We start from the raw sequence: 27,032 nt of genomic DNA, 5'->3' as shown, positions 1-27,032 counted from the left end.
TTAATGATACAACTACTCGTATAATACTGCACAGACGTTTTAAAGAGTCGCGAGAAACCTTCTCATATTTTCTATGAGGTCGACTATGTCGAGAAACTGTTTTATAGCGATGAATTTTTATTTGAAAAAAAAAACCACTGAAAAGTATATAGTTGATATAAGGTAGTAGTGACGATACAATTTGAACGTTTTGAAACCAAGAAATTTTTCCTGAAAATTGGATGGAATTAAATTATATTCCGTTATATTATATTATAATCGTAAAAAAAACAAGTGACGAATGAGTAATAACGATTACTAACTAATAAGTAATTACTAATAATTTATTGTTGTGTATCGCTGGTATAAAACAATATGAAATGTGCAGATGAATGAATAATTAGTATAATCGACAGTAAAGGTTATCTAGGGCTTTGGCAATCGAGATAATAAGGTTATTAAAATAATAACAGCCGTCTTATAGTTTTGACATTTTCCGCTCAATACGATTTCGTCGTCTTTGTAGTACGTAGTCGTCCGGCTGCGCTACAGTAATCATCGTGGTCCGTGGCGTTTCGGACCCGATTATGTGAGTGCATACCTCCTATAATATCGTACCTACCTTTATTATTATATAATCTGCAATATTATTACAATATCATGTACCTAGTTTAACGCGCGTCACGTATTATCTAATCGGCACGACGATGATATTATTATCTGCATATCGCCGGTAAGTGGTATTTTTTGACAAAACAATTATCGATTATTTTATATTTTTATACTGACCGTATAGCTATATACAACTTAACATTATAATAATAATTAATTAACAATAATAATTCAATAATAATCACACGTTGCAGCAGAATATACCGCGGTCGTGCGAGTGAGTGAGTATCGAGTGTGTTGCGTGCGCGAGCGTTCGTTTTTGCGTGTGTGCGCGCGCGATTACAATCTCCCTCTAATTTATGCAATGGCAATAATAATTCGCGACGTCGGCGGCGGTGGTAGGGATATTTAGTGAACCAAGGCAGAACGGCGCGGCGGCTGCGGCAACGGCGGTGGCGGTGTACTCGGCTGTCAGTGCCGATTCTGTGGAGTGTCTGCGCCAACCGAAAAAAAGCACAGGTCCACACACGCAGACGAGAAACACGAATTAGAAAAAAAAAATTTCAATACAATCTTACACACACATACGACCGAAATTATTTTTTTTTTGTGTCGTCGAGTGGTTGACGACGACGGCTAGCCACTACGCTACAGCACATTACTGCGACGACGACGACGACGACGACGACGATACCGCCGAGATCGTGTCCCCGTACTCGCGGGTGTCCTGAAAATTGAATAGTAATAATAATATAAATTATTGTTATTATTTATTTTTTTTTTTATTTTTACTTTCCGCTGTGTGTGATTTTTGTGCGTGTTTCCGAAGTGTGGTGTCGTGTGCGAGCGTTGTTTCTCAACTCGTTTCGGTGGCCGCGGACGACCGCAGCAGACGGACGCATGAATATCCGCGAATTTTCAACAATATTGTTGTTTCATTGTATTTAGTTTTATAATTTTTTTTTTGTTTTATGAAATACATACGTACGCGCGTTTATGTGTATATTTATAAATAGACACATATATTTTTATACTACGTATGAGTTCATCGTATACATAGATTAAATTCGTCGTGTACCTATATATATCAAGTCGCGAACAGACGAAAACAAATCATATCACTGAGAAGATATCCCAACTATATATATAACCGTACTGTTTATATTATTTTTATTTAATAATTTTTTTACACACATATAATATATTATATGTTTTTATTTTGTTTTAATACGCACGTCCAATGTAAAACTCTCTATTTTGTTTTCAGGGCCCGAATACAGCCATTGAGCCACCGGCGCGTTAGCAAACTGAAGACACTAGTCAACACTACTGGAACGCTAGGTGGCAAATCAGCAGCTGCATCAAAGATTGTTACAAGGAAGTAAGCTCTCGACAAAACACACACATTTTCATCCCCGTTGGTTTCAAGAATCTAATTTAACTTATCGAGGCCAAAAATTTATATTTTAATTTATGATAAAAAAAAATAATGATAAGTAATAATAATTTATAAAAATTACAAGTCGTCGTTTTCCCGAGAAAATAAGCTTGATCTGTGATAGTGTTATTTTTTATTTAAATACTTTATTTATTTAAGTATCATCATTATTGAGATCACATATAGTTTTCGTTTTTATTTTACTTTTTATTTCGCTTCGTAAAGTTATTGAGAAAACAACTAAAAAAATGCCTCAAAGTGCGGGCGTACTTACAAATTCTATTATGATAACTTTAATACTACTGATCAGTTCCTTGTGTGGATGTTGGAGTTCTGATGCGGATCAACATGTTTCTTCGTCTCCCACATGTGACAGGTAAGATAGGTCTAAAATGCCATTTTTATTATCTTCCATTAATTGCATCCATTTGGCACAGATGATTTAATTTTTAGTGTTTTAATTAGTATATATGTTTAGCATAAATATGATTTAAAAATTATCTCTTAGTTTCATTTTAATATTCTTAGAAAAAAAAAAAAAAACTCGCCGTATAAAAATTTGGAGGATAATAATGTTGATTGGCCTTCCTTGCGCGAGTTATTTAAGATTCCATATTTCGTTTGAACTCCTGCTCTCACTATACTTATTTCATAGTTATACTAGATTGATGAAAGTAATTTCGTAGATGAAAATTCCAAGTCCTTAAATTCAATCTTTCTAAATTCAAAAATATTTACACGAGTTTTTACGGATACAATATAATAATAATAAAAAAACATATGGATAAAGTTGTAGTCATAACTAAGATTCGTAAATTTAGCACGAATTCTAAAACTATTTAACATAATTCAATTTGTCAATCTCATTATATTTCCTACATAATACTATATTATACGATTTTCATATCATAAATTTTCTCCGTACTTCTTTGATATATCTAATGTTTCATTGCTTATTATTTTTATTTTTTTTAAGATTATAATAATAAACTTATAGAACAAGTAAACGCCATATTGCATAATTTATTTCTTTTTTTGATAAGGATAAAAACAATATTATATCAGTAATAGTAGTCGAAAAATAAAAAAATCCACGCAATCTCGCCGAATAAATTTTATATAAAATCAACGACTTGGCCTGTTTACCCCCTCCGGGAGATCCCGGGACGCCCTGTCTGGTAACTTTAAGTTGTTTTTTTTTTTTTACTTCTCCTTTCTAAGCGATCTCTGCCTATACATTATAACTTGTTTAATACGAACCAGCTCCCGCATTGAATTAAAATATTAATTCAAGGTTTATATATGATATTTATCTTGGCCGTCACTTATTTTTAGTGTACTAACCATTGAAATTTCAACTCGAAAATTATACATAAATGTATTGCAAACACGTTCTCAGAGAATTCTGTAGTGTGGCCGTTTTTTTATAGATTTATACGCACAGTTTTGTAAAGATAATTAAAATTATTATTTTTTTCTTCAAAAAATTCCCAATAATATTTGGTAGGTAGTTATAATATAACTATTAAGATGAATTCGTATTTAATCTGCTCTCCTTGTTGTCAAATCACGTACGTAGAACTTGTTTAATTCCTGACGTCACCACATAATATTATATGAAGCTTGACAATATATTTTCTAAAATTAATCTTATGTCAGTAAAATGTAGAGTAATTATTACTCCGTTTTTTGTTTCGTAGTTGCTATTTTTGCCATTATTGTTTGTACCGCACGTTTTTTTTTTTTTTTTTTTTACTTACAATGTGCACTATTTTTACATTATTTATTCTATTCATATTATAATATTATTAACTCCGCAGCTTACATAACGCATACATTTTATTATTTCTGCACAAGTCTTACTAGAGAATGTCTCAACAGATATATGATTAATAAAAAAGAAATACAGAAATACATAATATAATATTTATCTTGATTATTTAATTGCTGTGCACTTTATCAGGAAAAAATCTAATCAGGTTTTTCTTTATCTTGTATATTGACTTACCGTAAACTCGTACTAATAATACTTTATGGAAATCATTTTTATTAAAAGTAGTTATATAGGGTCAAAGCATTCGAAGCTTGCACATTCCTTTGTTGGATTTTTAAAAGTTTTATTCCACTATTGTATACTTTTTGAGTGATCCATAATGAATCATCAAATGTTAATCGTAACAAGCAAATTTAACTTTTAAAGGCTTATTAAAGAATTTCGTTACAAAATTACTTATTTCTTTTGCTAGATAGTTAAGTTTTTGTGGCGTGATTTCAGGTCCCATCTATTTATACCATTTTGCTTTTTTCCTATACTATCGTATTCACAAAAAGTTTGGCAAGATTACAAAGATTTATCCTAGTGTCGGTAGATTTTTCTCTCAATCTTATGTCATTCAATTTCCTGCGGTCCACTACATTGAAAAAGAACCACATGATTCGGTACATTTATGTTCCTTATTTCAACGATGACAATATTGCGCTTTTGCTTATCAGCAAGTAACAGCAATAAGAATATCCCGACAATCAACGAAAAATCTGATCAGTAAAAAAAAAAAGAACAGCCATTTACTTAACAGTTCATGTTTTTCAGTTTTTATGTAAGAATTCTCAAATTTCGGGGTCTTGGACGCGCGACAAAATATGAAAGCATACACCAAAGTAGCTATACGTAAGCTAAAACAAAAATATTTGTTATTACGCCAGTCATCCATACGTGTGGTATTTATCAATACAATGATATGGCTTTATGGATAATAATAATTTTTACCTTTTCTCTCTCTCTCTCCATCATTCTCTAAATTCAATTTAATGCTAGTGAATAGTCGCACAGCGTAGTACTATTTGAAAGTGAATTGTGTAGGTCAAATTATTCGAAATCGGTTCCATTGATTAGTGTTCGGTCTATTAGTTCCAGCGATCATAATAAGTTACGTTTATGACTGGCTTATTATTATTATTATTATTATTAGGTACTATTAATCGTATAATACAAATTCTACTGCAGTACCAATATGGCTATATTATACGACGTATTATTTACCTGCGCGTGCCAACAATCTTTTTAAAATCTGCACACGGTCTTATCGTTCGATATAGTATATTTACATTTGTACACATTATATATTATTATTGTTATATTAGCTATTACCATCTACATGCCTATGTTATAATAACAATTTTTGTCATTAGCTTCGCGGTGCGTTCTTCCAGAATATAATAGTATATACTTAATATATATTTTCAATCTCAGACGTTTGTTGTTTTACGTTATTTTTGTTTCACGGACCTAGGATGTAGGTCATGAAAAAAAAAACACAATAATAATTGTGTGTGTACAAATTATATTCGTATGTACTGTTATTTATTATTCGTACCCGTGTCTGTATGTGTTTCGTCTTGTGGCGCGCGCGACATAGGTAGTGTCTAACGAAATAGCTGTGTAAGCTGTGTATTGGCAACCCGTCAATTACTCCGTGTGCGTGTGTGTGAGAAAGAAAGATAGTGACAGAGAGACCAGAGTTACTTATACCTATACGTATGGCCGATTGCCTCCGCCATCATCGTCGACGGGCAACAGTGTTCTAATCGGTGTCAATGTCAATCAAATCCGTTTTTATTTACTTGTTCTTCAATTATCGTGTTTACGCGCTAGTGGAAATGTAATGAGAAACAGAAAAATCGTTTTAAAATGTTCCCGAACCGGTACAATACGTATGAAATTATATAATAATATAACAATTCATTTCGTAGGTTAATTCACCGACGTGTACGCATCGCTAACACCTATTATTATATATAACATAATATGTACGTGTACGTTATACATAGTTTCTATGTGGTACACTATAAAATCGTTTCACTGCTCAAACTGCACAAATTGCTTTATTGGATGCGTGTGCACACTAACAGTCGTTTATATTTCAATATTATATATTATTATTATTGCGTCATGACCATCCCCATCGAGAGCGTGACGTGACCTTACGTACATCCTATACTCGTAACCCGTGTAGCAGACGAACCATATTATTATGCAATAGCACACCTAGTGCCAATTTGTTATTGTTGGGTTTTTTCTTATTATTACTTTATTAACAGTGTATAAAACAACACAAGAGTGTCGCTAAAGTATATATATATATTCAGCCGACCGAGCAGTATGAGATGAGGACATTATAGATGCTAATTTAAAGTGTAAATTGTCTTTTATATTATATGCATGTGCATAGTACAGTTATCATTACCCAAATTAAGGTCATAAAATTTCCAAGACAATCTTGTAATAATTATCAGTGAATATCTAAACTTTATAAGCAATCAACCATTTACGTGAAAATGCGAAATGATGACGTGTCAAGGTCGCTCCAGACCTATGGCTAGAACATGTACATCGAAAAATAAATAATGGGTTATATTTTTGTGGTTTTTGAAAACTCGTAATTATAAACGAGACAATAGAATAATGTCACATAAATATTAAATTCTCATTGTCTAATTGATCATTAGTTTTCATATTTATCTGGAAAAAAAACGGTAACAAATCTAACAAAAATTATGATCATTAAGCAACGAAAAGTTTGCTGGAATGAATAAAATTTTTTCATTATATCCAATAGCAATATTGTTTTTAGAGTTGAGATAATAGAATAGTTCATTCCTATCTTTAAAGTTACTGATCGTTATTCACTGTACTGAATCATTACGATGTTTACATTTTTTGTTTTATTATATAATGCATTTGAAAATATAGCTAGATATAACTTTTTCAACTTTTATCTTTAACCATCATTACCTACTTAAAATTTAAAAATGCTTAATTTAATTTTTTATTCAATTAAATAATTCTTTTTTTATAATGTATTCTTAGTGGTAAGTAATTAGTTGGCCATAACTATTGTATTTTTGTACTATAGCGTACTTTCCTTCTAATTGTTCTTAATGATACAAATTATTCGGGTATGAAAACTGTTCGAGTTTGCGTAAATTTAATACGATTCAAAAATTATTTTTCTCGAGGTAGTAGGCACAGACATTTTGCTTGAAATCGGATTGAAATTATTAACTGATTTGCATCTTCATTTACTGCAGCACTACCTTTCACATTTAATTGTGTATCACAACTTTATTACGTTATTTTTTGTGTTTATGCACTTTAATAATAAATGTTTAAAAAAAGTTATCAATTAAATAATGTTCGTAGATAAACAAGTATATTATTTTATTATTTATTTGTTTATTTTATAAAAGAATTAGTAAATTATTGTTTAAAACAAGATTATAAATCTGTTTATATGATTTATTTAGTATCAAATTATCCATTTAAATATTGTGTTGTGAAATATGTCCATACATCTAAATCAACATTGATTTTAATTGTATGGTAGGTTCTAATAATAATAATTGTCGAGGTTCTTTTACTTAGAAGTTGGTATTAGACTTAATTTCTTTTATCGAATGTATTTTAATTACATACATTTTGGAACATTGTTTTTTGCAACAAGCCCTTACTTTACAGATTAATGTATTGTTTTTATAGTAGGTACCTAATACCTATTGAATATTTTTTTATTGGAAAATTGTAGACGCCTATTTAAAGTTTAATGTTATTTCTTAGACATAATTAAAATAAACTATTCATTATCTATACATATGATGTGTAGTAATTTAGATTTAACAATAAATGTACACCCATAACTTTTAGTTTTACTTAGTATCCCTTATTTTTTCCTATATTAAAATTAAAAACATTTTACTAAAAATATTTAAGTTTAACAATATCGAGTTTTGAACTGTTTATCCACTTGATCTAAATTTTTATACTATACGTCTATAAATATATATGGAACTATATGTTAACTGTTGATGTATTAATGTATTATTAATGCATTTCTACATAATTTTTAATGAACTATTTCGTACATCAAAATATCAAGTAATGAAAAGTAATAAACTTGAATGTTTTTAATTTTAAGCTTTCAGAACGAAGAACTAGAGTATTATGTAGCAGTAATGAACGATGTATTAAAATAAAATGATTTCTACATTACATTCGTCGATACTCAAAGTTCTCAACTCATTTAGTCAAATCATAGTTAGAAAAATTTTAGTAGAAAATGTACACAAATTAATAATGTTAGGTGAATAAAATTTTTTATTTATTTACTCGATAATAGGTGTAGAACAAATAATAATTTATCGAGTTACTTTTTTGTTTGACAGGATAGTATTTTAACCATTTTATTAATTAAAAGTAGTATGTTTCTGATAAAGTGTACTTTATTTTACTTGGTCTCAGTTAATTAGATACCTTAATAATTTTCCTTACTTTTATGCAAGGACATTGTATACATTTTCACGCATTTTTCAGTTGTCGAAATCACACTAAATTGAAAACTGTGACGATACTTTCAATGACACGTGTCCTTGTAATTATAGTGTTAATGATTGATAGGTACTTTTAAACTCAAACTTTAAGAGAGATTATCTTCAAAAATTACTCGAATTTAAAATAAATAAAAATAGTAATGATTTAAAAAAGGTCATTTAAATTTAGTAAGAGTGAATATTATTAAGGTATAATGAATAGTAAGCTAGTAGAATAATTAAAAATATTGGAATTCAATTTTGTGTATATAATAATTAATATGTTTTTATTTCAGTAATATTTATTGTTATGGACCATTGCTGCATGCGATTCAAATGTCTAGCATATTCCCGGATTCGAAAACGTTTGTTGATATGAAAATGAAATATTCACCTAATGAGACCATGAACATATTCTTGGAAATGATGAAAAGGACAGGACAAAGGCCATCAAAATTAGAACTGGAGATTTTCCTCAATGATACTTTCGAGAAAGAAGGTAGTGAATTTGAAATTTGGGATCCCTCCGATTGGAAGCCAGAGCCCAAATTTATTAGTGAAATTAAGGATCCAAATTTTCAAGAATGGGCTAGAGGTTTACATTTACTATGGAAACTGCTCGGTAAAAAAATTAAAGATGATGTTCGTTTACATCCCGACCATTATTCGATTATCTATGTCCCATATCCGGTAATCGTGCCCGGTGGCCGGTTCCGTGAATTCTACTATTGGGATTCTTACTGGATTATTAGAGGTCTGTTACTATCTGAGATGTATACTACAGTCAAAGGAATGCTTAGCAACTTTTTATCAATTATTAACACCTACGGTCATATTCCAAACGGCGGTAGAGTTTATTATGCCATGCGGTCTCAACCTCCCATGCTAGTTCCAATGATGAAAAGTTACATCGAGGCTACAAATGACACAATTTTCCTCAAAGAAAATGTAGATATACTGGAAAAAGAATTTAGCTATTGGATGTTAAATCATACAGTAGACATAGAAAAAGACGGAAAAATGTACACATTGGCAAGATATAAAGATTCGTCAACAGGACCAAGGCCCGAATCATACAGGTATTAAGTTTTAAATTTCATAGAAGTTAATTTAATTTGAATCTATATGTTTTTAAAATATTAATTGAGGTTACAAATTATTTCTTATTGAATACTATCAAAGAGGAATTAATAGTTCCTGTTTTGTTATAATTTTAAATTTTTTCTGCAGTAATATGCATAATTATACTACTCATTTGTCTACAAATTACAAATATTTACTCCTATTCACTAGTTATTAGTACCTACATTTTAAATATGTATAATTTCATAACGTTTTGTATTTTTACAGGGAAGATATCATGAGTGCACAAACACTAAAGACCGATAACGATAAAGAAAATTACTATTCTGAACTAAAGGCCGCTGCGGAATCTGGGTGGGATTTTTCCAGTAGATGGTTTATTCTAAATGGAACAAATAAAGGTAAATAACTCTGACTAGTATTTTATCTATTATTTATATTCAGTGCTCGACTTGGCAAAATTAAAGTAGGGGGACTCTGTAAACTTTTAAAAAAAAGAGCGTCCCCATTACTTTTTAAACATTACTGGGCCTCGGGGGCTACGCCCCCACACCCCTTATTCCCTCTCTTTAAATATATAAAAAATATTTATAAATTATCAATTACAAAAAAAAATTACTGTAAGTATTTTATTGTATATTATAGTTATACCTTATTAAATGTTACAACAAACTTAAAAGTAACTAAATAAAAAACAATCCATTAATTACTTATTTAAATAGTTCCATAAATTATCATAAATAAATAAATGGTCAAAACTATGTGTTATCACGTGCATCGATAAAATTGCAGAATGATACAGCATGCCAGCGTTCCGTACGTTCCCTTTATAAATATAAGTAAAGGTACGCTTAAATTTCTGAAAAATTAGTTGGTATACTCCGTCCCCCTGCGTCCCCCCCAAATCGAGCACTGTTTATATTTTCAATAACGTTTAAAATCGTCCACAGTGTATTGTGTATTGTGCTTCCCGTGTTTGCTTAATTATGACTAAAAAAAAAAAAAATTATCACTGTTACTGTAATAGTAACAACGAAATTTATATAGAAGACAATGAAATAAAAGCGCAAAGTCATACATTTATTACAATAGTTTTGGGCTCAGTGTACTGACTTTATCTGTACTTAGCACTACCGGATATTTTTTCTTATATACCTCAAGGTTATAATAGGTATATGGTTTTTCTTTTCTGATTATTTATTTATCATCATTAATTTTTTTTTCTAAAGTAAATTTTTTTTATAAAATCATGACTTGGTCAACCATGACCTGTGATCTCCATTAAGATTCATATCTAGGGACTTTTACTTTTATTAATTTATTGCTGTTAAATGTAGTATAATTTTCAATTTTTTCTACTATTATGTATATAGGTTTCTATAGGAAATTTTTGTTCATATTTTGCCCTATAGAACCTATGCAACGTGTACAGCGTGTCGGAAATGTAGTAAATAACAATACATTATTATTTGCCCGTAGCGTAAAATCTATTGTTTGAAAAATAAACATTATATTATTAAATAGTTGTTTAAATTAGTAAAAAATCCAGTTTTGCTTTGTTTTGTTTTGTAAATACTTACAAGTATAGTCATAATAACAATTAACAAACAAATTAACTTCCAAAAATTTCTAAAAAATCGCCTGTAAATTTATTTTACCTACATAAAATAATTTAAATGAGTAACTCATGAAAAAACCCATAAAATGTGTTAAACACTTAAACAATCATAATATTATATCGTTAATTTTTTAATAGATTTATAAATTTTATTTGAACGTTTGTGGCGCCTTAAACATATTATTTAATTATTACTATATAATATATATTTATACATTTGATCCAAACCAGTTGACATAAAAAAGCCTTATAATTTTAAGTATAGTAAATTTTACTGAAATTTTATTACGATTTCATTCGAAGTATAAATTATAAACTAAGTATTATAAATTATAGTATGTTTCATCACATTATATATTAAATATTTTCAGAAAATGGTCAAAACGCCTTTTAACACTCTGTATTATCGCATATATTTTAAACTTTATACATACACTATGATAAAAAACCTTGAACATATGAATTTTGAAACAAAATATTTACTCTTCAGTCTTCACGAAAAAAAAATATTTCATTTAACGCTTGATGTCTAAACGCTTTTCCTTACTTTGTCAAAGCGTGTTATGGGAAGGAAGTATAAATAAAAAGTATAGAAATAAAAATGTTTGTCAAAAATTTAATTCATATTATTTTAAATTATCACGTGTTTTAAAATAATAATAAAATATCACGTATTTAATAAAAAAAAAAATAGTAATGATTATAAAGTTAAATATCTTTTAATTTTAAATTCTGTGTATTAATTTCAATAACTCATTTTGATTTGATTTTTAAACTAAAAATGTTTAGGCACATACAAGGTATTAAAATTAAATAATTTAGTTAAAGTAAATATTTGAAGTAATAGGTATATTAACTATAATATGAGTAAAGACAACTAAAACACACATACAAGGTTTAATTGGTAAATAAAATATATTAGTTTATTAGTTTATTAGTATATCATAAAATATAAACGTAGTTGTATTTCTTAAATTTTTTGAAAAAAATGGGAGTTAACAAATTAAGCTTTGATAAAAATGAATAGAAAATATTTTTTAGGTAGGTAGCGCGTCATAAAGTGAATAAAGCTTATAAATTGTCATGACCTTGAAATAGGCTTCTCTGTATGTATGTTCAATTAAAGCTTGTATTGTTAGTCAACAATTAAATCAGGACTAGGTTCACGGTTGGTGGTTTCATTAATTTTATTAACGTAGGTATATCGCTATATAAGTAGATATATTACATTTAGTTTATAAGCGCTTCTATAATAAAATAACTTTTTACTTTAATTTTTTATAAAGGCTTAAACCAAATTGAAAGTATTACTTAGTACAGAACTAAATTTAAGTTATAAATATTTTAATTAAATTAAAAACCATTGTTAATTTACTGAATTACTATGACATTTAAGTCTATATAATGTCAGAATGTCAGTGATTGTAAGAATAATTACCAGTTTACTAAACGATGTAGATTATTTTTTTCTTTTTATATACGATTTCATTATATAAAATAATAAAATTTAATATTTAATTTATTAGGTCTGAAGTTTTCATTTGAAATACAATTGGATCTATAAAGTAAATGTTTCTAAATCATTACTGCGCATGTGTTTGCCACATGTATTAATGTCTCGTAAATGAAACTAAAGCACTTTCATATCGATAATATATTATACCTACATACTATATAAACAGTAATGTAACATAATGTTAATTGTTTTCAATACATGTATTATTTTTGCTAAAAATATGTCCATAACAATGTGAAACATGAATGTTTTTATTTTATTTGTACCTATCTATTAACATTTAATACTTAATGATACCGCGTTTGATATAGTATGATATTTCAATAAATAAAATATAATTACTTCATATCCGGTCGAGATAATCAATGATTTTCATAATAACTAAGTCGTCTAGAAAATGATTTTATTTAATTACTTATTATTTTCTATCTATTTTGCATATTATAAAAAAAAATAATGTTTGAACGCAATGATGAACAAATGTATAAGCATCTAAGTATAATTAGATGTGTATATCACAATAGCATTTGTGGATAAGGGCTCAAAAATCTTAAAAAGTTGCACTTTATTGAATAACATAGTCGTGGGGCCAGGATGCATGCAAACACAAATACAATAACTGATGTCTGATAGCATTGTATTATTGCAGGAAACTTGACCAACCTAAAAACACGATTCATCATTCCGGTTGACTTGAACGCTCTGGTGTATTGGAACGCCAAGATACTGAGTGACTTTTACCGGGAGTTGAATGTGTCCGACAAGGCTCTAAAATACGAAAACATCGCAAATAAATGGATAGAAGCAGTGACGGCGATACTGTGGCACGAAGAAGTAGGCGCATGGCTCGATTATGACATGTTGAATGAAATCAAGCGAGATTATTTTTACCCAACCAATATATCGCCGCTATGGACAGGATGTTATGACCCAAAGAAAACCGATGACTTTGTGTCTCGAACGCTTAAGTACTTGGAAAAAACACAAATAATGAACAACCTGGGGGGCATACCAACTACCTTGGAGCACTCCGGTGAACAGTGGGACTACCCAAATGCGTGGCCCCCTCTCCAGTACATAATGGTCATGTCACTGGATGCTTCAGGCGACAACTGGGCCCAGGACTTGGCGTTCGAAATAGCTGAGCGATGGATGAGGTCCAACTACAAGGCATACAACGAGACCAACGCTATGTATGAAAAGGTAAGTTTGGGTTGGTGGTTGAAGCAGAAAAAATTAATATTATTAAGTGGAGGAGGATACTATGCAGTATACGAATTATTGTTTTATATTAATATGTTATACTTTTATTTAAACTTTTTAAATTATAAATTGATCATTTCCGTTCACAACAATCATAACCAACAATACAGATATATAAATGTTTGGCTACATACGAAATGAGTCCTAATATAACCTTTTATGACCAATTAAGCCTCTTGAAATTTTAGGTATAATACTAATTAAGTCTTAATACTAGTCGAGTCTCGTCAAACTTAAAAAAAAAAACAGTTTCCTTCCAATTTAGCAGACTATACTGGTGAAAAATTATGTGATAAACATTGTATGTATTCATATACTCAAATTGAGTCATTTTCTTTGATTGTAACAAAAATTATAATAAGGATATCATATAATCGTGTCCATACCTATACCTATATTAAGGCGCATTCAGATGGAACAACTTTTGATGAGCCACACAGCTGCGGGGCAAAAAAGTGACAATAACATATATTTTAATGCCACATGGCATATTTACCGCTGTGTCTGGATGATTGATTTTATATTTTACTCAAAATAATCCTCGGACTTAATTAGTATAATATTATATTCCATGTGTACCCGGGACTCAATTACTTAGTATACAATTTTTTTCCCGTTCGGGCATAAGGACTCAATTAGTATACATCGATATATTTCCAATAAATATTTAAAATAGCTATAAATATAGATGTACGAACACACTAATTGGTATGCAAGTCGATTATTAAGAATAGTATAGCTGGTGGATGGATCTCACGTGAAATGTAGAAACAGTAATTTTTTTCAATACACGCCACTGCGTCAGAAAACTAATTATGCTAGTTTAATTAATTATATTTTCGTGTATACTTAATACTCATTCACCATGTGTTTCAACAGTATGATGCAACCGTACCTGGAGGTCACGGTAGTGGAGGAGAGTACGAGGTGCAGCTAGGCTTTGGCTGGACTAACGGTATAATCCTTGAGTTCCTGCAGAAGTATGGATCCAGGGTCACGGCTGAAGACAAGTTCATTGAAGCACCGCAGACCAGCGCCAATATAGATGCCAGCAGAAGCAGTACTGACTACAACACCAAGACCGTATCTTCAGCGACGCAAGTCATGACTGCCACGCTTGCGATACTGGCCACGATATCGGCCGGATGCATAGGGTGAGGTGAGTGTCATTTATCATGTTTGAAACTTATTTTTACTTCTCAAAAAATATTAAATATATTAGCCGAAAAAACCCATCACACTAGCAAATAATGTAAAAGTTGTTCCTGAAATAATTACACTGTTGCTTTTTATTTACAATTTAAAATTCTACAGAATAATTTTTCTATAGTTTTTTCAATTATTTATATAAATATCTGAAAAGGATGCCCACATATATTTATAGCTACTTATTTCTGTTTACTAATGTACAACGTATAACATTTACAGTGCTCAGCAACTTATATACGAATAATACTCATAATTCACTAAATAATTATAAAACCAACATAAAAACAAATATAATATTCTTACCTTTAAGTTTTATAATAGGTTTCACTCTAATATTTGAAGCTTACAACACAGAATTGATTTCACTGAATGTAAATTGTTATATTATGTTATGTGTTTGTGAGACAGAGGCAAGTAGACATAATCCGTATACCGCTTCTTGATCATCCTAGTAGCAGTAAAAAATAAATTGACTTAAGTTAAACAACAGTTGTCACGGAGAAAATAGTTTCTTCGTTTGTCGGGAATAAATAATCTTTACAAGGCCGTCTCCAAAGGCAAATAATGGAAGGGCTAGATCTATCAATTTGCCAACTAACATTTTTTTAATGTATAGGACCTTAGGAAATATGTTAAATTTCCTTCGATTTATAGATCATTTTTGTTAATATTTTATCATAATTTATAATTCATAAAATAACATAATAATCGTACTTTTAGATAAGCACATGATTAAATTTATAACTAAACATTTTTTGCTGGTAAACTATGTATGGTATAGTAATATTATAAAACATATTTATATTTTCTACAGTTAACAAATTTAAAAAAAAAAAAAATAATAACTAATTATACAATAACATTGCTCACTATTCAGAAATTGTAACTTTGTAAGATCTAAGTTATCTAAGAAGACTTTTTTTGCATTTAAAATGATAAGGGAATTTAATTATTCATCGCACAAAAATATCACCGTCATTAAGGGCAAATACGAGTCCTAATAAATAATATGATGAAAACTGAAATAACAAATATGCTGTTAACATTGGCAATGAAACATTTGTTAATGGTAAAGACAGTAAAGTTTACATCTAATTACAGAGTTAATGATTTTCTTAGTAGATGAAATTTAGTCATTAAATACTAAATTGTGTGTATGGCCGTATGGGTATATAAAGAAATAAAACCGAAGTGTTAAAGTATTTTTATTTATTTGGTTGATTTGTTTTTAATTTTTTAACAGATAATATTGAATGTATTAAAAAAATTTTATCTATACAACTTCAAATTTAAAGCATTTAAAAAAAATGACCAATATTTGTTCATATAAAATGTTATTAGCTCAACACCTTAAAACAAATCAATAATATAAACAAAATGTTCCGCGACGAGCAATTCATAAATATGAGAACAATCGATTAAATTTCTGCTTAAACAATTAAAATCCAACAATTAAGAAGTGCTGTTTCAGAGAATTTATATCGAAATAATGTATTGATGTATGTACGATAATAATATGTAGTTTTTAATACTCGTGAAACATGTAGGCAGTTTTCATACGACAAATGTGTATATTATAATATATGCGTAGGCCCGCTAATAAAATAATTAAAATTAATGGTTTATAATTTATATTATTATGATGATTTTATAAAAATGTGTTCGTTCACCAGATAAAGTATACTTAGTGTGTCAAATGTCATCGATACGATTTAAATATTTTACAGGATATTATTTCATCAGCATATTATAATATACAATAATTAACTATTAAGCATTGAAGTTGCAACTATAATAATGATTATGAAGCGATTGTATACGCGATCACTATAGTTTTTCTTTTTCTACATAGTTAATAGTTTTTCTTCGATAGCGATTGCTCACTCATTTCATGACAATCATTACAATGTCTTATTACTACTGTCAGTTGTAATATTTACTGTTCTCTCATATTATGTTACACACCAGCTCTAGGAAGTATCTATTTTTAAAGATAGTTTATACGAATAATTATTGACATTTTTCATACAAATTGATCAACAAATATCAGATGGATGATTTCGAAACCAGTATTTTGAATACAGTTTGAACACGTGTACAAAATAGAAATAAAAATTTTAAAAATGTGTGCTGCTATAGAATATAGATATAAATTCGGGAATCGAATATTACTTGAACATTTTTGCCATCCAGATATATCTTATAATATGAACCTTACGCTCAACGTTCGAACCCTGCATACTCTCGACACTCAGCTCGAGTTTATTAAATCAATAAATGTACATTAATATATATTACGGGTCTACTATGACATTGGTCATTTCGAAATCAATCAATACAATTTATAAAATATAAGTTTATTATTATGTGCAATTGAATATTATAATTTGGTTTTAACAAAAAAGTTTTTGCATAGTTGCACTATGCCGCTATAGGTTAGATATTAGTATATTACTTAATTTTTTTTTTTTTGCTATAGTAGGTAGGTAAAGGAATATAATTTAATTATAATAAAGAGTAGAATCATAAAATTTAGCTTAAATTTGTTAACACGCAGCATTTTATTATCGTTTCGATTCGTGATATTTCAGATCCTACTCACGCTGTAATCTCTAATAATTTTATTTTTATATTTATTTCACACAAATTTTAGATTCTATTATCTTACATAATTGATTCTGTTGAACGTAAATTTGCTATGTTATTTGTTCATAAAAAATAGTCAAGGGTCACAACACGTGTAAGTATAGCGTTCTATTCGACTTAATATGTGTATAAGATTAGTTACGTATATTTCGTACAGCGTTTAAACAAACATAATAAATATAATAATAATAATAATAATAAACGAACAATATTTCAGACGCGCTTTACGACACTAACTGCTACACCAATAGGTACCTACAAATATTTCGTTGCGTATATATCGCGATTAGAACGTGTCTGTAATATACGGTCATAAGATAGCGTGGTATCGAAATGAGCACGTGCAATGTACAAAACTATAATATTATTATTGTCTAAAGACGTTTTCTCTCCGCAGCCGCGTAATAGCTGGTACCTACTTACCAGGTCTCGAGTTTTACATGTCCGTGGTTTTTGTGATTTAACAATGTTTCCGCGACAAAATATAATACCTAATATTCAATACACATACATATTATACGTCATATTACATATAGACCTATTTATTATTGTTTTAAATAGTCACGATTGTTGATATTTGCATATACGGACCCGAATTCACCAAAATATGATAACCCTTGAAAATACATTTTACTTTTTAAAGGAAATGTTTTATCAACTCTAATATGTATAGAGTTCATATAGTATTGTATTTTCTTATGACCTATACATTATATAGTTGAACGCGATTAACTCAAAACATTATTAACTCAAAATCGTCGATATGTACTTAAGGTACCTTTAAGTTTTCTCTGATCCATTGAATTTTTATTTATGAAAAAATCATGTTTAGTTCAACAGTTTCGTGGATAACTCGAATTGTTTATTTAATCGAAGTAGATCTGTTATGGGTCTATGTGTATTATTATCGGAAATACTGTGCATGCTATTGTAACAGAAATATAACTTCATATTTTGCATATAAAATATGTATGAAGGTACTCGTGATATGTTATAAAAATACCTAGGTATTCAGATGTAGTTCGGTAAGTTTTAAAGCGTTCACGGCACGTATATTGCAGTATAGAAGTAGGTACTTAATAATAACAAATTATCATAGTAGAAAAACGGTTATATACGATGACAAATACGAGATACTTTGTATATTATATGAAAATATTTAAAATACTATACTTATGCGGTTTGCTTACAATGTATCCAGATAGAACTTGTGCAATTGAATTTATATTTTCATTATGTTTATTTTATATAGGTATATAAGTGGTAGACACCTACTTAGTACTTACTATTGTTTAGTGTGCCGTTTTTATTGTTTATAACACGGAAAGGGAAAAAATAAGTCATTTCATTATGAATAAAACAATAACGAACAAAACGGTATGATATGCTCGTGTACGACCGATACCTCTACATGATATGGTACACATATTATAATATTATATTACACGCCATTTAATTTGACTATAAGATATCGTTGTTTGATGATAATGGAGCGTATTTCTGCAGTAGCATATGTCTAACACTAGACCCCATTATTACTCATTAGATTTGTATTGGTAATGCAGCCACAATTAAAATTAAAACCACAATTTGGTATTAAAATATAATAAAATATTTTTAAATTATAAATTCATATATTATTTTTATGTATCCGTATGGTATAGAGATCTGATTATACCTCCCCTATGTATGTATTGGTATTTTGTTGTACACAAGAATAAAAAAAATTGTATGTATCGTACTTTTAAACATTATTATTTACTATTTACAGGTATTTTAAAAACAAAACCAACTAATGTATATTTTGTATATTTTCTTTGTTTCAGATGTTTACAAGTTAAATTATGTAGTTAAATTATTATAAGAACATTCCCTTATGCAAAATCGGAAGGATCTCTTAATTATCAGGTCAGACGTATTTAACAAAGAGGTTTACTTAGTTGATCGTTAGTTTCTTTTATTTGTGCTACCACATTAGCCTAATTATTGTTTTTTTTTTGTTTTGTTTTGTTTTTTTTTTTGTACATGTGAGTTAGTGTTATGCTTTAATTTATTGGCACATGCAAGTTTTATATGGTAAAAAAAAATGAAAAAATTTACATCTAAAAAAACATTACCATTTGGAAAGACCAACTTTGAATGGATAGTAGATCCAGAAGTAGATCTAAAGTTTTAATCTGAACTTACTAGTGTTTTTATTATAATAATAATAATATATTAATTATTAACTATTATTAATTAATGGAGTTTAAGTTCCTTCGAGCAATCGCATTTCTGTGAATTCAACAAAATCAATTATAGAGTTGTTTGCACGGTATGATATTTGCTTGACATTTTAATTGAAAAATAAAGCAAAGTGATGTAATACGTTAAGATTTTATAAATTATAGTTTAACACGTTTTAGTGAGATTTAAACAAAAAACAAATTTACGCGCCTAATTCAGTCTAACGGGTAACAAAATGTGTACATGCCTCGTATAGTCGGTCTATGTGTTTCATTCTTTTTTTTCTTTAATTATTTATTATCGTTTTTTGATTTTTTTTTTAAGTTTATAATGTGTCCATGACATTTGTCTTATACATCTTTAAATAATGTATTAAATATTTAGGAATACTTCTATCTAAATTCGTTCTAACCACCCATTTAGAAAGACACATATAACTAAAAAAACAATATTATGTGGTAACGCATATAACTATATGTTTTTAATTATTATTCTTTAATAGGTAATATTATTTAAATGTATAACTAAGAATATTTTATTATTTATTTATTTATTTTTTATTTTATACTTGGCGTAAATTAATGTTAATATAAATTGAATGGTAATATTAATAACATTAAAAAAAAAAAAGCTTTTTCGTTTGTATGTAAAAAATATATTACTTCGCGTGATGTAAGACCATATCAATTACACAATGAATGTCACAGAAAACCACATAATTATTTCATGACAATAATAATAAATATATATAATATATTTAAATGATAAATTCATAATTATTTCAATTGCAATAAATAATTATAAACTCATAATAGGCATAAGTTAATGTCATTGTCATATTTTATACACATTCCATAATATAATATATTATAAATTATAAATACCTAGGTTTCTGTTTCTTGATTTTCACGTGAACGATATAATATTTATTAAAACTATGGTGCTGTGTAAGACTATATCGAAATAGTTGGCTCAAGTTAATTTTATTGTTATATAATTATTTTGTTTTGTTTTTAACATAACAGCTCTAGTGCAAATAAGGTTTTATTCGAAATAATTATACCGCTTCCAAGTAGTTCCTATACAGTAGAATCCTAGTAACTTTAACACAATAATATTAACAAATACATCGTCATTAATATTTTAACTCTGTTGTTAACATACATTTATATATATTTCACAAAATAGTATATTCAAATTTTATGATATAATAAACATTATGTGTATAATTTTATGGGTTATTTTTCACTTTCGCGCTGCAATCGAATCTAGTCAATAGCCAGTCATTTATAAGAACATTAAAACAGTACTGGCACGATTACTCCGTTAAGTGTAAATCTAAATAATCACCTAATAAACCTGTATACAAAATGTGAGTATAATAAGACGAGTAAGTGCCACCACTCACCTTTACGAAATAGAGAGAAGGGAGAAAGAAATTGTTAAAAATTCGAGTGCAGTGATGTTGAAAGGGAAAAATAATCTAAAATTTCGGACTTTATAAGTAGAAAAAAAAGTTAATTTTTTTTTATAACACGCATACCGATTTCATAATGTCGCCTTAGTAGCAGTTGTTTTATGTATACCACACGACACACACCACATAAACAAACTACACACACACACACACACACCACACACACCTGTATACACATGCAACAAGAACGATCCATGATTGTAGAAAGCAGCTTGACCATAAAAAACCCTCTCCTTTCGCTTAATTCTAGTTATAAATAATGTAATTCTTTTTTAATCGTTTATGTAGTTGACGTTGAAAGTTCATATATTTTACTACTAAATATTTTTATCTAATAGCACTAAATAATACATTTATTCAATTTAATTTATATAAAATTTTTCGTCACAGTTTATAATAATTACAAATATTATTTATTTTTACAACTTTTACTTATATATATTTTATACATACATACTTATATACAGTTTACAGCACACACACACACACACACACACACACACACAAATATATATATGTGTCTAATCCGTAGTTCAAAAACAAATTAATACCATTTTTATATCACCATGACATAAATATTGTTTCGTACTCCTGACCATATGATTTATCTTGCTGATTTGATGTAATACTATTATACTATCGAAACGTAAGCCAATTAGTGGGAATTATATCATGTGCAATTATTTAATAATTAATTATATCATATTTTATATATGTTATAAGAATTTTTTTATTTATAAAAGAGAAAAAAGAAACAGTAAACATTTTGCGCACCGATTTGTACCTGCTTGCTTTGTTACCATTTTTACTTTTAAATTTAATAATAATATTATATGCATCAACATTGTATGTATATGTGTATTATATATAATATATTATTCATATATACATATTATATTGTTTTATTTGCACTGTTATAGGCTTATATACATATATTTAGTTTTGTTTTCAATAATTTTATGCTAAACATGTTCATTAATCATCTTTTAAAAGTGTACCTATCCAATCTAATCTGTTAGTTATTATTAATATTATTATATTTTATCAAAAGCCTGTATTTTATAACGTTTTGATTAGTATTTGTAAGAGTTGGCTTTTGATTGTATTTTTCCCTCTTGTTTCTTAACAATACTTGTATGATAATTATTATTACTATTATTATTTTTATTATTATTACTATTATTATTTCGCTACTATCATTATCCATTATGGTTAAATAATTTAATTTAGTAGTTATAATTTATTAGAGAATGGATATACTTATTTATTTAACAATGTTGTACAAAACGCGATGCGATCACGTTGGTTCGGCTACCTACCCTTTGATATTGCATATATTATTAATTACTTATACCTACCTATACACGTGCTTGCGCGCGAGCGAGCATTACCTACATTGCGGTCGTTATATTCATATTATAATAATTGTGATATTAAAATCCGAACAATATTTACGTATAATAATTCTTGTACGTCATTTACCATTAAAGTTATATCCGTACGTATAATATTACGCATATTATGCGTGTGGTGTATTATTATTGTTGTAATATACCTAACGGCTAATAACCAGCTACCGAACCAACCGTACGTCTCATCGTATTTTTTTTTTTTATTATTATAATTATTATATTACCGTTAACAATTTTTTTTTCTAGTAAAGTTTGTTGTGTTTTTTTTCATTTTCACCCGTAACATAATAGTTTATAATATATTATATTACCTATATTAATACCAATGCATATTCATAATTTGTAGCGTAGTTTGGTCTGGCAATCGTACGAACGGGAAGTCGCCTGTAATAATATATATGATATTATTATAATATTGTGTGTTTAGCGAATCCCACGGACGTATTGTCGGACGTTTGTTTGTAGTCTCACAGTGACGTTTACCAAATAATTTTTATTGTATCATATAATAATATATGTATGTACATTGTACATATACGTATAATATTATTATTTGTACATTTATTTACTTTTGTCATCTAACTCATATCCTAATTCAAAACATTACCTACGGCATTTAATGTTTATACATACAGGTATAAATTTATACCTAAGTATACGTTTGTGTCAACATTTATAAATTCAAAATTAATATTATTATAAAAAATCATTGAATTTATTCATGTGCACACGTATTAGTGAGTGTCGTTGTATACAGGGCTGTGAATTAAATGCATTAAAAAAATTGCCAAATAGGTACCTATATGCTCTAATAATACCAAATTATGCAAAAATAACTATAGAAAATAAAAAGGCAAGATAAGTTTAATTTTAAACAAAATTTAAAAATACTCAAGCGGATTAAGGGTGACCAAGGGGGCACGGTTCGGGGGCCCATTTTATCTTCAAATTATATTTTTTTAATACGCTCAAAATAATTTAAAAAAAATAAAAATACTTTAATGGGTATTTAATAGATAATTAATAATTATTAAATAAAAATGCTTTAGTTACTAATACTGTGTTTTCTTTTTATTTATATAATTATATATGTGTGTAATAAATTATTACATAATAATTAATTTATATAGTATTGTATATATATATTTGTATAGTACAAAATTATACTATAATATACAGTCTTTAAAGTGTAGTGGTTTTGAAGTTAAAGTTGGAAGGGTGCTCACTAAGTTTATGGTGTCCTGAGATCCCATCGATCCCTTAATCCGGACTTGAAAATACTGGTGAATATATAAAAAAGCATTTATTCAATAATACAAATGATAACAATTACATAGTTTTTTTTATCAAATTTTCGATATAAAAGAATATAATTCTGTATAGATATGCGTAAAACATATTTTTAATGAACTAAATTTCTTCTTCTACAAGTAACCGCAGAAAAAAGCATGATGCAAATTCACAGCCCCGCTTATTTTTCCTATACCTACGAATGACGACATCATCGAAGAGTGATTAACATCATATACGATTTTGACCATGTGTTTTGCATTATAAATCATCGTGTTACGTTTACCTAAGTAGAAGTAATTTGATATCATAATACTATAATATTATTAGCGCTTCGATCCCGAGACATATATTATGCCTATACTAGCTGTAAACGTAACCAGTAGTGACTAACTACTGCGTATAGTATAATGGATTGAATACAACAATAACAATTTACCTATATACCTCCTATTAATAATAAAGTACTCCTACCTAGTTTTGTGCATGCTTAGTTGTTGGTGGGCAAGCACCATTGTTGTTTCGCGTAATTCAGGCTTAAATCATTTGCTGTTCACACGCGCACACATACTACATTATCGACATCATCCACAGGTAATATAACAATATTTAATTTATAATATAAACTATAAGTACCTAAAAAATATTATTTAATAGTCTGTTAGTATTTTAACATGACTTGTTTGTGTGTTATTATTTAATTATTTTTAATTTAATAGATATTATATACGATTTACCTAGTCTTGAAAATTACCATCGGTGGCGCCGTGACATTTCACAAAAATATCGTTAGACAAATAATTAATGAAAAACCACTCTAGTGCGCCGCGACTCGCAGTTATATCTAGTGGGGAGACCCTAAATCACCATCTGAGACGATGAGGTTTCTATATATATCGTAATATATATATAATGAATTCGTTTATTATTCATATTTCGGGCTAATTGCAATCAATCGATCAACAATAAAGAATAAAGCGTGTATTAATAAATAACGATTAAATTCAAAAACATTCTAGTTGTTTTAGACCGACGATATTTTAGTTGACAAATAATACGATTTATAACGAACAACGGGAAATGATCTTTTTCGTTCAATAGATAAATCGTTTTTTCAAATTTATTGTCGTAGGCGTTAAATTGATGTATATAGGCGTGATTTGGTACGGTTAATTGTCGTCTGTGAATAATAAGCCTAAGTGTGTTATCTAGTCCACGAGTTAGACCGCTCACAAATTACAATATAAGATTATTGCTATTGTGACCTGTGTGAAGGAGGGTAGGTTAAACAACGTTATAAAAAGAAACCACCCGACACCGATCACAGCTGTCAATTAACAACTTTCAGAACGACGATCACGTCCTACAGCTTTAAGTACGGCGCCACTGATCTACCGACCCAGTGCGAGGACGTATGGCCTGTTGAAAACAAAACATTATAGTGATCAATTTCAATAATAGTGAAAAAACTGTTTAACAAAGTATATACATTTCACGCATTCTCGAATTCTCGCTAATTGATTTTACGAACTGAAACGGCTTTAACGACTATATATATATATATGATAATTTCGAGAGAAACATACATAACACAATCAATCAAGAGGAATTTTTTTCGAGTGACCTCGAAGAAAAATCTTTATTCTAGAAACTTTTAAACAATACTATCCATCTGTTCACGAACGTTTTTCTTTTCGAAATAACCGTAGAGAGAGAGAAAGAAATTAACGAACTTCTTGTGACATTCGCTCAAGTCGATTCGATCATCACTTTGTATTATATGCATACAATTCTCTCTATCACACCATGATACTATTGGTTTCAAAACAAAATGGCGTTCGTCATCTATGTGTCTAGTTGTCGTTTAAGCTCCCTAAGTATTTTATTTACTGTTACTTACCTAAATGTATGTTTCTAACCACTTTTGAACCTTAACCTTAGTTATTATTTGAAAATTCGAAAACCCTAATTAAAGTCCAAAGTTGTGGGTGACATTTTTCAGGGATCTGGCTCTTCGGGGTCAATAAAAATAGGTATTTTTTAGTATCAAAAATAATATTACAAGCGTCCTCGCACAATATATATATATAGAATACCATACACTACGACGTCTCGATAACAATAAGACATATCCGAGCCATATTATATGATATATTGATATATAATAATATGTCCCTGGCCGTTTTATGGTGGTGATTGTAGTTCGACGTTTGACCTGCCAGCGATTGTCTGCAAAGGTTTTATCTATGACTTAATATTAATCGCGATTATACAGTATATTGCGATTCTCTACTCGTTTCGTATACTCCAATCGTTAAATAAACTAAATTTATTATTAATTGATCCTGAGTGTACTGTTATGTGTAATCTTAATCAACTCAAATATATATATATATATCAAAACATTTATGAAATAGCAAATGTTAAAAATAATAGCTCTATACACTCAATGAGATGATAAATTAAATTTATTATTTGTTGACAAAACCTTTGGGAATAATCAAGCCCGACAATCGCTGGCTGGTCGACGGTTGTGATGAATCTACTGTAACGGTACACGAATAATGACCATAATAATAATTAATATATAGATACGTATAATATGTATGTGTAAAATAATTGAACGGGCCGGGAGCGTAAGACGATAATACGCGCACCCCGGACACCTATGAATGTTGCTCACCACTAACACTTAGGTCTAAAAAATATGTTTTGAAGGACTAGCTGGGTGTGTAGTGGTGTAATAGCTCGAACAGCAGTGGTCGGGATCGCCGGGCAAAAAACTGTCGAGCTACGTAATGCGTGTAGTGTAATTATGTGTATTATCTGTGTTGTGTGTGTATATAGGTGTGTGTGTACTCTTAAATGCTAAAACGGATAGGTAACTCTAATAAAAATGG

At 28.8% G+C, this 27,032-nt stretch overlaps 2 protein-coding genes across 11 annotated transcripts in view; one reads left to right on the top strand and one right to left on the bottom strand.

Annotated features, from left to right (window-relative positions):
• Positions 1 to 27,032, bottom strand: part of LOC114124617 (mucolipin-3-like) — a 117,094-nt gene that overhangs the window by 73,280 nt on the left and 16,782 nt on the right. The gene's annotated exons all lie outside the window — the stretch shown is intronic.
• Positions 1 to 27,032, top strand: part of LOC114124624 (trehalase) — a 98,925-nt gene that overhangs the window by 65,206 nt on the left and 6,687 nt on the right. For 2 of the 10 annotated variants that reach the window (XM_050205967.1, XM_050205972.1), the window contains 5 exons: positions 1,859 to 1,972; positions 8,689 to 9,471; positions 9,743 to 9,876; positions 13,259 to 13,812; positions 14,752 to 15,026. In XM_050205967.1, coding sequence (XP_050061924.1) covers positions 1,859 to 1,972; positions 8,689 to 9,471; positions 9,743 to 9,876; positions 13,259 to 13,812; positions 14,752 to 15,026 — 1,860 coding nt within the window. Of the gene's footprint in view, positions 1 to 507; positions 713 to 1,022; positions 1,744 to 1,858; positions 2,406 to 8,688; positions 9,472 to 9,742; positions 9,877 to 13,258; positions 13,813 to 14,751; positions 15,032 to 19,553; positions 23,392 to 27,032 lie in introns of those variants that run through there. The other 8 variants (XM_027987928.2, XM_027987932.2, XM_050205970.1 and 5 more) reach the window with 7 other exon arrangements.

Source organism: Aphis gossypii, chromosome X, assembly GCF_020184175.1.
Source record: "Aphis gossypii isolate Hap1 chromosome X, ASM2018417v2, whole genome shotgun sequence".
NCBI classification, from domain to species: domain Eukaryota; kingdom Metazoa; phylum Arthropoda; class Insecta; order Hemiptera; family Aphididae; genus Aphis; species Aphis gossypii.
Note: the sequence above shows the minus strand (reverse complement) of the source record. Positions and strands in the feature narration are given on the sequence as shown.